Raw genomic sequence first — 12847 nt, forward strand, 5'->3', positions numbered from 1 at the left:
GAGCCTGATGTGGGGCTCGATCCCAGGACTCCGGGATCACGCCCTGAGCCGAAGGCAGACGCCCAACCGCTAAGCCACCCAGGCACCCCGAAGTAACTCTTTCAGTTACATATGTAGCCTCGAGTCTCACAGATCTACTTTTTAGATTTTTTCCCTCTCCTTTCATGGCCAAATGAATGGGAATTTCATGCATTCTGTTGGGATACTTTTTTTTTTTAGTAGGATATAGTGCATTCACTTTGCTGTGAGTACCCTGAAGCTGGAGAGGAGTCCTAACTAAAGGACTCTTAATTATAACTTGGTTACAATTCTTATGGTTCTCCCCCATGTCCCCTTCCCCGTATCAGCAGGTGCAGAATTGAAGACTCCAGTTCAAATCAGACTGCCGTTTGTAAGGGGACCTCACAAATCTGTTTTAACTTTATCGATCTAATTATCTGCAGGCAGCCTGTGGCATTTGTAAAAAACATTGTAAAGAAAAAAAGGCAAATTAACATTAAATGTTTGAATGAATGGATTTTGTAGTGCCTTGACTGTGGATATGATGCTTTTAGAGATCAGCTTGTTGACTTTGTTGTAAGGTTTTAAAGAAACCTTGAAACCATGAAAAAGATGGAATGGTGTTTCTCAGGCGGTGTATAAAAAGAAAAAATTAAATCTGCACTTGTTACCAATCTCACCTTAATTTTTTAAAGTGTGACTAACAGTGTCACTATTTAAGGTACCCAGCCACAGTAGGATGAAGAAGTTCATGTAAAACTAATCTACCACATAAAGACCAATTTAATGTGGTTCTACTTGGAAGCAGAAATGGACTTGAGGGAAAATATTAAGCACATCTCGGGATGATGCTTCTAGGTGGAACCAACCAATCAATGCGTTGAATGAACTCTGCCACATTGAGGTTCCTTCAAGCGCCATGTCTTAGAGGATGAGTGGAGTACGTACACCATAAAGACTTCGTTTCATTTTTATCTTTAAGATTTGAGAGGGCGAAGGAGAAGCCGGCTCCCCACCGAGCAGACAGCCCGATCTGGGGGCTCGATCCCAGGGACCCCGAGATCATGACCTGAGCTCCCCAGGCACCCCATATAAAAACTTAATTTCATTTAGACCCTACCCCAGACGAGAGGCGAGAGTTTCTACAAAGTCACTGTTCTTGGCTCTTTAAAATGAGACCGGTTGCTCCCCAGAAGAAAGCAGTTTTGTTTAAGATTGAGGGTACCTGTATTCTCAAACTTCACTCGGGAGTTAAAATACCGTTTTATAACAGTTTGGTGCTGTTTGTTTTTAAGCTAGGGCTTCTTCAAGGGGTGGACTGTCAGGATCAACAAGGGCGGTCTTGGTCTCTGGGGGCACCAGTAAATAGCCAGGTGTGCTTATCACCCCCCTTCCCAAAGCCATTTCATTCGCTTGATTGACCATACTATGTGCTGAAGGAACTTTGTTTTATTTAACAGTTTTACATTCTTGTTAAAACGTTAAAAAAAGGCAAAGCATTAACACTTGTGACAAGAAAGGAGGTCCTCTCCAGCAGTATCTACTCCTCTTTTTCCTCTCCCAGCGCGTGTACTTCTCTTTAACCATGTTTGCTTCAAGGGGGAAAGTGAGTAGATGTGAGATTCCAATAAGTCAACACTAAAAGTTCATAGTGAGCTAAAATATAATTATACCTTGACTACAAAATTTTAAGGTTATTTTTATTTACAAGTTTTGAAAAATGTACATTGTTTTTACATGGGTTACTTGTGCAAAGTTAGATTTCGAAGAGTGACAAATGCACAAAAGGTGACGATGGAACATTAGACAAAACATGTGCGAGCTTGTCCCACACTGCTACTTAAAGGGACTGTCTGTCTAAAGTATAAATAGCCAGAGACAAATCACAAACGTGACTTCGAGGTTCTTCTAACACTGAAAGGGAAGACGAAACTAAAGCATGCAGCATTAACTCGGGGTTTGAGTGGAAAATAGTTTGCCACGGATACGGTCCCCTCCTTGGGTGAATGAAAACTCTTAAGAAACGATGGGGGATTGCAGTTTATCTAGGGTGGCACTGCTCCCTTGAAAAGATGAAAGGAACTCCCACCTTCCCTAGCTTAAAAACTAATGATTGTTTCCATTCCTCTGCTCCCACACCTCTTTAAAAAGCCGAAACCCAGAAGACTTCAGTATTCTGAAACTTAGCACGGGTGAGCCCAGTGAGTATCTTGCAAGGAGAGGATGTGTCAGTTACGATTACTGCTGCGTTCCTTTGGCTGGGTCCTTTAACTTTTTCCTTGTACCAGTAGAAACTGTCTTGTAATTCACATTGGTTAGATCTTAGTATAATAGCATTTGTAGCCTCCAGTGCTCTTTCAGAATGGGTGTTTATATGGGTCTGTCCCCGTTTTCCATAGGCCATATTCCAAACGTTCACTTCTAAATCCAACACAAGTGAAGGACCAGCCAGGATGAAACACTTTAGCGATCCTTTTGTTAAAAATAACATCCTGGTCATCAAGCTATGCATAAGCACCACTTGTATAACGATTCACTTTCAAAGCTTAGTGTAAAGTACAGTGACACAATACTGCCCTAAAACTGGAGATGAGACACAACAGAAAAGGAACGAAGCATTAGTAATTTTCGCACGTAACCCAGGTACAGTACATTTGATCTCGTAGAGGGTGTTTTCTGATGTTCGAGGAGAGGGGAGAAGGGGTCGGAAAAGCTCGGCAAGGGAAGATGGAAACAGCACGACAGCTATTTTGCTTTTAATAAAGTAATGTAATGACACTGAGGAACAGGAAGGTGACAAACACATCAATATATATTTTCCTTATGACCGGCTGCTTCTTTTGCTGCCCCCGGGTCAACAGTCACGCCAGCTCTGTTCTACTATCGCAGAGACACGTTTTTCATATTCCCGCTTGTTCTCCTGGTACAGCTGAGCAGCCTGGCTGTTTGCTGGACTATTGGGATTGGGTTCATCCAATAGGGACTACAGAGACAATTTGTAAAAGGTCAGTTCCTCAATGTAAAATATACATATACACATATATTCAAAACACTCAACCGAATGGTCCTCAGTAAAACAAAAGTTGCTCTCTTGGCATACTAACCTAGAGTAACATCGATCTGCTAGTAGCCAGGCAAACGCATGTTTTCTGGGAGCTTGGGTCTTAATGACCTGCCCTTTACCTTAAGTTAGGACTTTCAGAAACAATTCAAGTGCTAACGGAAACGTATCAAAGGCCATAGTTGGTCACATGAAGGAAAATTCACCTGTATGGATGTTAGAATGGAAGACACATCATAGGTTGGACTCCAGCGGTTCTGAAGTATGTCCAGACATATACTACCATCTGCATAGACTAAGAGCACAGAAGCAGGTACGTTACGTGCAATAAAACCAGTAAGATGTTTAACATCACAGTCAAGACAAACAGAGTCAAGCATACTTGGCTTGTGAGGTTTAAAAAGATTGCTAAACTGCTTCTCAGTTACCTTCCTAAGAAGACTCCTAATCATCGCTAGCGAAATAATCAAAGACTGTCAAATATAATTGGTATAAAACTAGAAGATACTCAGGGCTCTTTCTTCTGAAAAGACTGCCCTATTAACCAGGAAATCGTACACGTCTTCCACCAGGGTCCCTAGCCATCCAGACACGTGGGGAATGTATTCCACTAAATTTGCAAACTCTGTCTCCTATCTGAAATAACAAAAGAGAGCTCGGCGTTCACAAGGTCTCATTTCGGCATGAAGATAAAAAAATGCCTGATATGCCGGAAAATACTTTATTAACCCGAATAAAAAAGCAAGCTGTTCTAGGCTTACTACTAGCCAAAAAAGCAGAATGTAAGTTAGAATCACCCGCGCTGCTTTTCCAATACACTGTAGCCTTCAGCCACACAATCTCACACTCAGGAGGTCTGGAGTGGGGCCAAGGCCTCTCTATTTTTACAGTGTCCCACGGTAATTGTGATCTGCACCTGGGGTTGAACACTATTGTTCGAAATAGTTCCAAATTGTGAACATAGTCACAACACAAGACTACCCCAATCCGACATTAAAAGGAAACGTCGAGAGCGTCCTTATTTTTGTGCAGTAGGTGAATGCTGACGATCATCCAAACCAGGCGGCCTGCAGACTCCCGGCCGAGGCAGAGGACCTTCACCGCTTGTGGTCTAGGACTAGAGATCACGACGGCAAGGGGACCATCGCGAACGAGCTGTTTTCAGGGAACGGCAAGATGCCTGACCAATACTCAGGTACTACGGACAAATACCCAGGCAACGTGGAACACCTCCCATAATTAACAGTGTGGTTTAAAATATTGCTTTAAAGTGATACTTGCCATTTGGATGAAACATCTTAGAGACAAATCTAACCGTAGGTGGTTTATTTGGATATTCTTCAGTGAATTCTATTGTAAGCTTAAATGTTCCTGGAGTTAGAAAAGAAAGGTTTAAGAAACAGATTTATCACTTTGTTCAGCAGTACTTTCTTTTTAATGCTACATGACATTTTTTTCCCAGTACTAAACGAAATAATGCAAAGATACAGGGTAGAGAGGAAAGAAAGACCAGGTAGACACAAGGTAAGGTAAGAGCTCCAGGAACGGCTCTAAAAATTAACAGATATGATAAGAACCGCCGCTTCCGAAGGGGATTTGTTCTTTTGCTTTGCCGTCATTCCCGCCTGAACTTAAATACAGTTGTCTTAAACTCAAAAGTACTGCGTGCAGGATAACTTGAGCCACTGTCCACTTTGAAGATATCCTTAAAATGACAAGAAACTAGAGCCAAAATTTGGCACTCATGCCTCAGAAGACTGAGAGACCTCAGAGGCCTGTTTTAACCAGCCGCCACCTTAAAGTCTCCAGTGATTCTGACGTGGGCTAGAGAGAACGAGAGTACAAAGGTTCCAAAATCAATGCTAGAAATACAAATCGATAACCAAATTATCTTTAAAAATGGAAGGGAATAAGTATCAAAGTGTTCACTGGCTCCTTTTCATAGAATAGCGACTCTATAATGAAAACATAATTGAATGTAAGCCAGAAAAAACTTTATAGTCTCTCTCAAAAATCCTTAAGTATGACTCACAAGGCACTTCACTATAAAATCAACTCAATTATTCACACTAATGGAGGGAATTAATGGCAGAAATAATTTAAAAATCACATTAGATTGCATTCGTGTCTCCAGCAAATTTATCTTTCTAATGATGTTTGTTTAGGCTACTACTGAAATGAATTTACTTTCCCTGAATACGTGTCAACTCAGGTAGCAGGAGGCCCTGACGTATACTAGGTTATAGACTTATTTATAAGGAATGAACAAACTGGATCTCATTCGAGGACTGTAGGACGTTCTGATTTGGGGAGACTGTTTCCTTCAAAATATTTTTTTTAATTGGGTTTAATAAATCCAAGAAAACAATCGGGCAATTGTTTTTTCCTGACTGAAATCTCTTCAGATAAACTTAGGGAATCACTGTCCGGCCTAAGGTAATGGACGTCCCACTGCATTACTCTGGTCCATTTAATATATCTATTCTAATGCTATAGCCCACACTTGAGGTCGAGGATACTTTGTTACTGGTTCCTTCAGAGCTGGCAATCTCCTCCTTCCATCAACAGGTTTATCGCCACTTAAGCAAAAGGGACCGCATTCTATTGCTGGATCGCTTACATATCAACACCGAAGTTTGTTTCCTACGGGCAAACGCGCAGGAAAGCATTTGCTAACACAGTTGCCCTTAGTACGATGAACCTATGTTCAAGTTGCAGAATAATTTAAACGGCAACATATAAAGACACAGTCCCCAAACTACTGTTACTCCCTGAACTGCGTGAAAGCCAGATCTGAAGATACTGTATAACTCAGGGCCAAGAGTGAAATATTTTGGGATGAACAAACACGCTACAGTCTATCAGAACATACTTCGCCTTATTACCACCTGGTCGTGAATCTTCCTATTTTTTGAGGAAGAAGTATTGGTTCTCCCTCTTCAGTGCCGCTGGTATTATAATACGCAGGAAAAAGTGGGGTTGAGTGTCAGAGAGTTCAAAACTTTGAGCTTCCTTATGCTTCTCAAGTATAAACACATTGGGCTCAATGCTGAAATCTGATTAAATTATAGGTAAGACATTTATCATCACGGAATTGCTCTAAAAGTGGGCGGATTTAATAGCACACAGGTACTAGTCCCGGGCACTTTAAATCAAGACCATCATTCAATATGATATCCCAAAGTGGCAAGGCAACACGTAAGACAGGCCTAAGTGGAAACGGTAGAACACAGTGGCAAGAGCACAAGCCTTGCCGTCGGACCCAGACTCCATTCCCTGCTTTGCTGCTTACTAGCTGTGAGACCTTGCGGAAGCCACTGGACTCGACTAAACCTCAAGTTCCTCGTCTGTCAAATGGGGTTAGTAACAGCAGCCACCACATTACACTGTTGTGAGGGTTAAATGAGGGAAATGTGCACAGTGACACAAAGTCAGTGCTCCAGAAATACGGTAGCTACAATAATCCTGAAGTTTCACATCCCTAGACCCAACCGAAGGAGGCAAAAACCACACATCCCAACTTGACCATCCGTAAGAAATATACAATTAATGAATTTAAATACGAAATACGACTCTTTCTGATCGACAGCAAATGCTCACAGCTGAATTCAAGTTGAGTATGTAGGCTGGTGGCTCTCGAAACCCTTGACTTGAACTTTCTGCCTAGTACTCGCCCAGAAGTTCAACACTAGCTACCAGATAAGTGAATCAAGTCTTTTCGAACAGCTCCTTTACTATCTTGGGAAGTGAAACAACGTGCTTATGTCTGCTTGAATATCAATTAGGGCTTACCCCAAATCTTATTTCAAATACTTATTTAGAAGGGGAGAGTTCATACTTTCAGCCACATTGTACTACTGGAACCTTTTTAATACAACCCTCAACGCAATTTCTGAGACCCGAAACAAATGCTAAGGAAATTTAAAATCCTAGAATATTATGCAGTTGAGACCAGAGTTAATCCGCTGGATATTTAGGTTAGGCTTTAAAATAACAGAGCACTTAAGCCTCACCATCGTTGTACACCAACTGTACTGCTTTTGTTCATCCTTCTGAGGAGGCCAAAGCATTGTAAGGAAAGTACCAATCCATCCAGCCACACACGGGGACTGGGAAAGTTCTATGCGTCCAGTGGCAGGGGTATGGCAATAAGGAGTGATATGGTTCGACTAGCGAGTGTGTGTTCTGCAAAAGACATTCACAAATTCAAATTTTTGAAAATACTGTGTCGGCCAAAGAAAACACCTGCGTTTTCTGCCATTTGGCCACCAGCTTGTGACCCTGGAGGAGAAAACAAAGTACGTGCAACTAAAAAAAATTTTTTTGATGACCGGAAATTGTGATTTTTAAGATAATACCCAAATACTCTTCATCATAGGATGTATTTACGTTAAGAACACCCTCAGTGGATTTTAAGTGATGAATTTTTAAAAGACTTACGACCAAATTCTTACAAAAAGCAAATACTAGTATCTTACTGTGTGTACTAACAATTTTTAGCTGCTGTGACGGGGAATACTTTATTCCACAGTCTTTGTACTAGCATTACATGCCAAGGTATTTTGATGAGGAAGCATTGCCCCCCAGTGTTCTGTCTGGTAGTGTAAGTTCTTGAGAACATTTTCCTCTCGCTTTAAGTGTGTGAAGTTAAATCAAAATACCTTCAAGAGTTCCTTAAGTCTTCATCTCTTTAACTGGGGCCTGGCTGTTCCAGAAATGTCCACCACAAATGATTTACAAGGAAACAGCAAAAGTAGTTTTGGGGTTGCTGATTTATATAACATGTTGGGAACAGCAGGATCAACGATGCCACTTGTCCCTAAATCAGTCTTTTCTAGTGAATTCCCTAAGTGTAAATAAAGGGTATTAAAAAATGGTCAAAATATATTTTTGTAGCCACAGCCCATGTTCTAGACACCCGAGGAAGCATCCATGGATAGCAGACTGCTCAAGAGAATGAATCAGAAAAGTGTACTGCCATTTAGCTGGAGTAGTTCCTTTCAGTAACGCCGGTACTGAGATACACATCGTCAGAAATAGAACCGGTGATGTCAACGGGGAAGATCCAGGTAGATAATGGATTCCTTAAGTACCTTCTCAATTCATACCACTTAAAACGAGTGAAGCACCCTTGAAATATTTAAGTAGCCAGTCCTCCAGCAAAGTGATGTACTATTAATAAAGCTGTGTCCAGCATAAAGCCATCTGAGTAAAGTCGGGAGGAAAAGAAGAAGCCAATGAAAATAGAGCCTACCAGAGCTGAAGCAAACACACAGCTAATCTGCACACAGTGCTGAGGCATCAACAACCAGCACCAGCCTAGCGGAGGAAAATGAAGTCGAGCCAGCTCTTGCTATGGATCAGTTCAAACGATTTACTGCACCAAAGTAGTATATGCCTTTAGAATCACTCGCTTGCTGTCATTTCTTTTTATGGCGGCACTGAAGAGCGGTGACATTTACCCAGGGGGTGGAGACAGGGAGGAAGGTAAAAGTATTCGGGTGACCGTCCACAGTCTCCTAGGGAAATCGGAGTATTTCAGACAAATTAGAGAGTTGGTTGCAGTCGCCCTCCTTCATCATACCCTGCGGACGGGTAGCGTCAGAAAGCAATCCGACTCGGCCATGTAAGTACCTGCTTAGTTGTCTGCAAAAGTGGTTGGGTTCCCACCTTCAAACGGAGCGCTGTGTATGTATATATATATGTGTTTGTGTGTGTGTGTGTGTGTGTGTGTGTATCAAATGCTCAATGAGGAACGGAAGATGGTCACTGAAGAAAATAACAAAGGTCCTTTTCTTTTTTAAATACCTGAGATATTAAAGATGTCAATCGGTAGTTCAAATGCTTTGAATTGTGTTGGAAATGTATTAAGCTTTCCAAAAACGACTACGCACGCATGCACGCAATTGAATGCACATGAAACTAGATTGATGTCAATTTCCTGGTTGTGATGTTGTAGTACAGTCATTCAAGATGTTACCAAAGGGGTGGGGGAATGGGTGAAAGGTATACAAGGTCTCTCTGCGTTATTATTATTATTAATTACAACTGCACATGAATCTCTGATTATCTCAAAATAGAAAGTTTAAAAAACAACTTAAAAAGCAAGTAACGTGTTTTTAAAAGTCAAGCCTAAATCCATTAAAGATCCTGTAACTGCAACACACATAGTACCTTTAAGAAGGCTGGACACTTGTCAAGAGAGTACATTAAGGCTCCCCTCAATTCTGAAGCTGCTTTGAGAACAGTGACCATCAAGTCTTGCTAAAAACACACTGAAAACTTACTTAAAAATAAGAAACGCTGTTATATTCAAACTGGCCATTAAAGGTACCATTAAAGACCCCCTTAGAGCAGTGAGGCTGACAGGCATTCAACACCAGATTGTAGAAACCAGATCGTCCTGCGCAAGGGACTCTCGCACCCATCCAACATCCAACACACATATTAAGCACCTGCTGAACACAGCCCCTGCCCTGGTGGCAGAATTCTGAACTAGGCGGTCTCTGGGGTCTCTGAGTCTATCAGCAAGTGGCTGGGCTGATACTAAGTCAGTATCTTGATAGGGTGCTGAATTTAGCAGGCTCACAGCCCAACCTCAAAAATCCTCAACACCAATGCTGTCTATGATGCTCCTTCTAAAAAGTGATTGCCTTACCCGGATCTTTTTTTTTTTTTTTTAAAGAAGCAAGCAAGAAGGTGCAGGTCTAGTCAAGTGGACAATGGCCAGAACAACTTGCCACATACGGGAGTCCACTCAAGCCTTTGGCAGGCAGAGGCTAGGGAGAAGCGGGTTCTTAAGTAGGAGGCACTTCCAGGATGACTGGGAACCCTCTCCCCCAGATGGTCAGGCTGCTGAAAGGTGGGTAAAGAAACTCTCTTACCATCCTCAAACGGGGTCCCTTCAGGCCTGCAACACAGAGAAAAACAGTCAGTTCCCGCTTCGGGGGCTCCCTGCTCCCTTAAGAGGTTCACCCTAAGACTCGGCTATTCCCAGCTCCGCCCACCCTACCTCTGGTAAACCACCCCTTCCTGGGTCAGAAAGCCACTACCAAGAGATGTTTCGGGCTCAGCAACCCGGCGCAGGCCGCCGCGCCTAACCGCCACCACTCCCCGCTCCGCCCCCCTTAGAACCCCAAACGGTTCCCCTGGCAGCGGGAACTGAGCTAATCGAGGCACAGGCTCCGGGGAGGCGCCTAGGCCCGGCCGGACCCAAACATTCCCCCTCTCCCTCTCCGTCCTCGCCAGGGGCCGGTCCCCGACGGCAGGCTGGGCCGGCTCGAGTCCCCCACCTCCCGCCACCTCCCGGAACGCAGACTCACCCAAAAATGACCGCGTTCCAAACCATTATGTTGTTCTCGGACGGAGCCCCGCTGACTCCGGCTGGAGGGTCCTCCTGCAACCTTCAGGGAAACGGACAGGGGCTCCGCAGTCCGGCACTCGCGTCCGCTCCGGGCCGCCCCCCCCGGCCCTCCCCGCGCCCGGCCCGCCTCGGGACCCGCCCTGCGCCCCGCCTGGCAGCCCCCGGCCTCGGCGCCGCCGTCGCTTTACCTCTTGAAGTCCCGCATGAGGCGCCGCCGAGCCGGGGTGGACATATCTCTAGCGGGGTCAGGGGTGGGGCATACACCGAGGTCTCGGGTCCCGGCGGAGCCTGAGGAGGCCGAGGAGGCTGAAGGAGCCGAAGCGGCCGCGGAGGAGGCGCCCAGAGGAACGGCACTGCCCCTCCGAAGTCGAGGGTCGGTCTGGCGCCGGCTAAGCACCACCCCGGAGTAGACGGGGGCTGAACCAACCTGGAAGGAGAGGGGGGGTGTGGAACGCCGGAACGCCGGACAGGCCGTACCAAGACAGGGCGGGGGGGTGGCAAGGAAAGTTGCTTAGGTCATTAAACCCCAGCGGGAGGCGGGGAGCGCCGGGCTTGCGCGCGAGGGAGAGGCCAGCTGCCCGGCCGAGCGGGAGCCTGTAATTCACTGGGAAGGAGCGCTGGAACGGGGTCCGTCTCCACCTGCCCAGGCTAGGACGAGCCCTGGGAAGCTTTTTTCTCTTTTCTTTCTCTATTTTTTTTTTTTTTTTGGAGATCAGATCACTTATGACGGTGCGCACTGTGGCTGGGGGCGGGGGGAGAGAAGAAAGGTGGAAGTCCCTAAGTAGAAGGGAGGAGAGAGTGGGTGGAGGCAAATCTGGTTCTCAGAAAGCGGGAACTCTAGGGACCCGGGAGGCTGGGGAGGAGGGCGTGTGACGGGTTCAAATCACCGAAAATCCAAAGAATAAATCGGCCTCGGCTATAACAGGGAGCTGTGGGTCCCTCGTCTATGAGATGAACGTGCGGGATTCGGGTCGCAATGTTTAGGCCAGTGATCACCCCCAAGCAGGATAAAATGGTGGTGTGTGTCCTGGGGGAGGGAATGAGAGCTTAAGGAAAGCACAATGAGGTTTTTGCTCTGGGCACTCACAATTTGGCTCTGGAACCACATTTCCCCTTGGCAGTTCAACAAGCCAAGCGGCAACTATATATTCAGAAGAGTCCAAGGTATGAGAATATCCGACTGCGGAGAATTGGAAGGGCAGAGAGTCTGAAGTAAAAGTAACGGTAAGATGCACGCGAAAAAGCTGCAGGTTGCAGAGAAGAGTCACAGTTAGTATGTGGACCTGCAAAAGCAATAACAGTTTTAAAGGATAATTTGTAAAGGTCATCCCCAAATAACTTAGAAGGTAGGCAAAACACTCATTTTAAGAATTTCTGAAAATGTGAGAAAGGTAAGGTTGGGTTGAGTCACGCAGAGTTTTGAATGTCAAGCTAACAGTGTCCTTGCAAGGAGCCTGCACGTAATTAGAGCCGTGCTTGTCACAGATGGGTCCCCGGAGGGCAGCCAGGAGACCCTTGAAATAGACCAGGTGAGAAATACTGAACCAGGCAGTGACAACCAAAATGGAGAGGATGGCATGAAGGGAGAGAACTCGGCAACAGATTGAACTTGGAGGCAAGAGAGAGGAAGGAGTCGACAATGGCTGGAGTTCTAAGACTGGGGCTTTGAAGGTGCCATGGACAGGACTCGGGTTCAGAGTGGGGAGGGGGCCGTTTGGGGACAGGAAGTTTGGGAACTTACTGAGTGCATGGGACTGGTGAGGCATCTGAGCAAAGATGTCTGTAAGATATCAGTCGCGCAGAAATTTGTTTCTAAGGTGGGAGGCCGGAGACACTCGACAATGGCCGTGATTCTAGCTGCTGCTTAACAGGAACTTTCGTGGGAAAGGATTTCTATCTCGCATTGATTCCAACATACCAGGAGTTAAAGCAGGTCTCCCTAATAGCATCACATTGACTGTGGTGGGCGGGGGGTACAAAAATGAGTTTAAAATCTCCTTTCCCTCTCATCTGGTGACTGGCAGTCTGCTAATACACACTTATGTAATCTACAAAAGCAAGTGCATTTGTTTTCAATTGCTCCTTAACAAATTACCACAAGCTGTAGGCCAAGTTCAGTTTCTTGCAGTTGTAAGGACTGAGGCCCCCATTTGCTCACTGGCTACCAGCCGGGGACCATTCTCAGCTCCTAGAGGTCACCTACATTCCTTGCCATGTGGCCTGCTCCATTTTCAAGCCAGCATCAGAGAACTTCTCTCTCATGAAATCCCCCTCACACTTGGACTCTTTCTTCAGGAACAGCCCAGTTCACTTTAAGGGCTTATCTAATTAGGTCAGGCCCACCCTGGGTAACCCCCCCCCCATCTCCTAATATTATCTGATCTGGGACCTTAATCACATCCGCAAAATTCCCTCACAGCAGA

General features: G+C 45.1%; 1 protein-coding gene across 2 annotated transcripts; it reads right to left on the reverse strand.

Moving 5' to 3' along the window:
* Positions 1-2740: 2740 nt before the first annotated feature.
* Positions 2741-10857, reverse strand: UBE2A (ubiquitin conjugating enzyme E2 A). 2 transcript variants are annotated; one of them, XM_040628639.1, is made up of 6 exons: positions 10613-10855; positions 10384-10464; positions 9946-9971; positions 4343-4432; positions 3268-3356; positions 2741-2983 (listed from the first exon to the last, which is right to left on the reverse strand). In XM_040628639.1, the coding sequence occupies exons 1-6, from the start codon at positions 10654-10656 to the stop codon at positions 2855-2857; spliced, it is 459 nt and encodes a 152-aa protein (XP_040484573.1). In that variant the 5' UTR covers positions 10657-10855; the 3' UTR covers positions 2741-2854. The 2 variants fall into 2 exon arrangements, with proteins under 2 accessions (XP_040484573.1, XP_040484582.1); XM_040628648.1 differs by lacking the exon at positions 4343-4432 and having other exon boundaries at positions 10613-10857.
* Positions 10858-12847: the final 1990 nt, after the last annotated feature.

The sequence above is a fragment of the Ursus maritimus genome (genome assembly GCF_017311325.1).
Source record: "Ursus maritimus isolate PB19 chromosome X unlocalized genomic scaffold, ASM1731132v1 scaffold_X1, whole genome shotgun sequence".
Classification (NCBI taxonomy): Eukaryota; Metazoa; Chordata; class Mammalia; order Carnivora; family Ursidae; genus Ursus; species Ursus maritimus.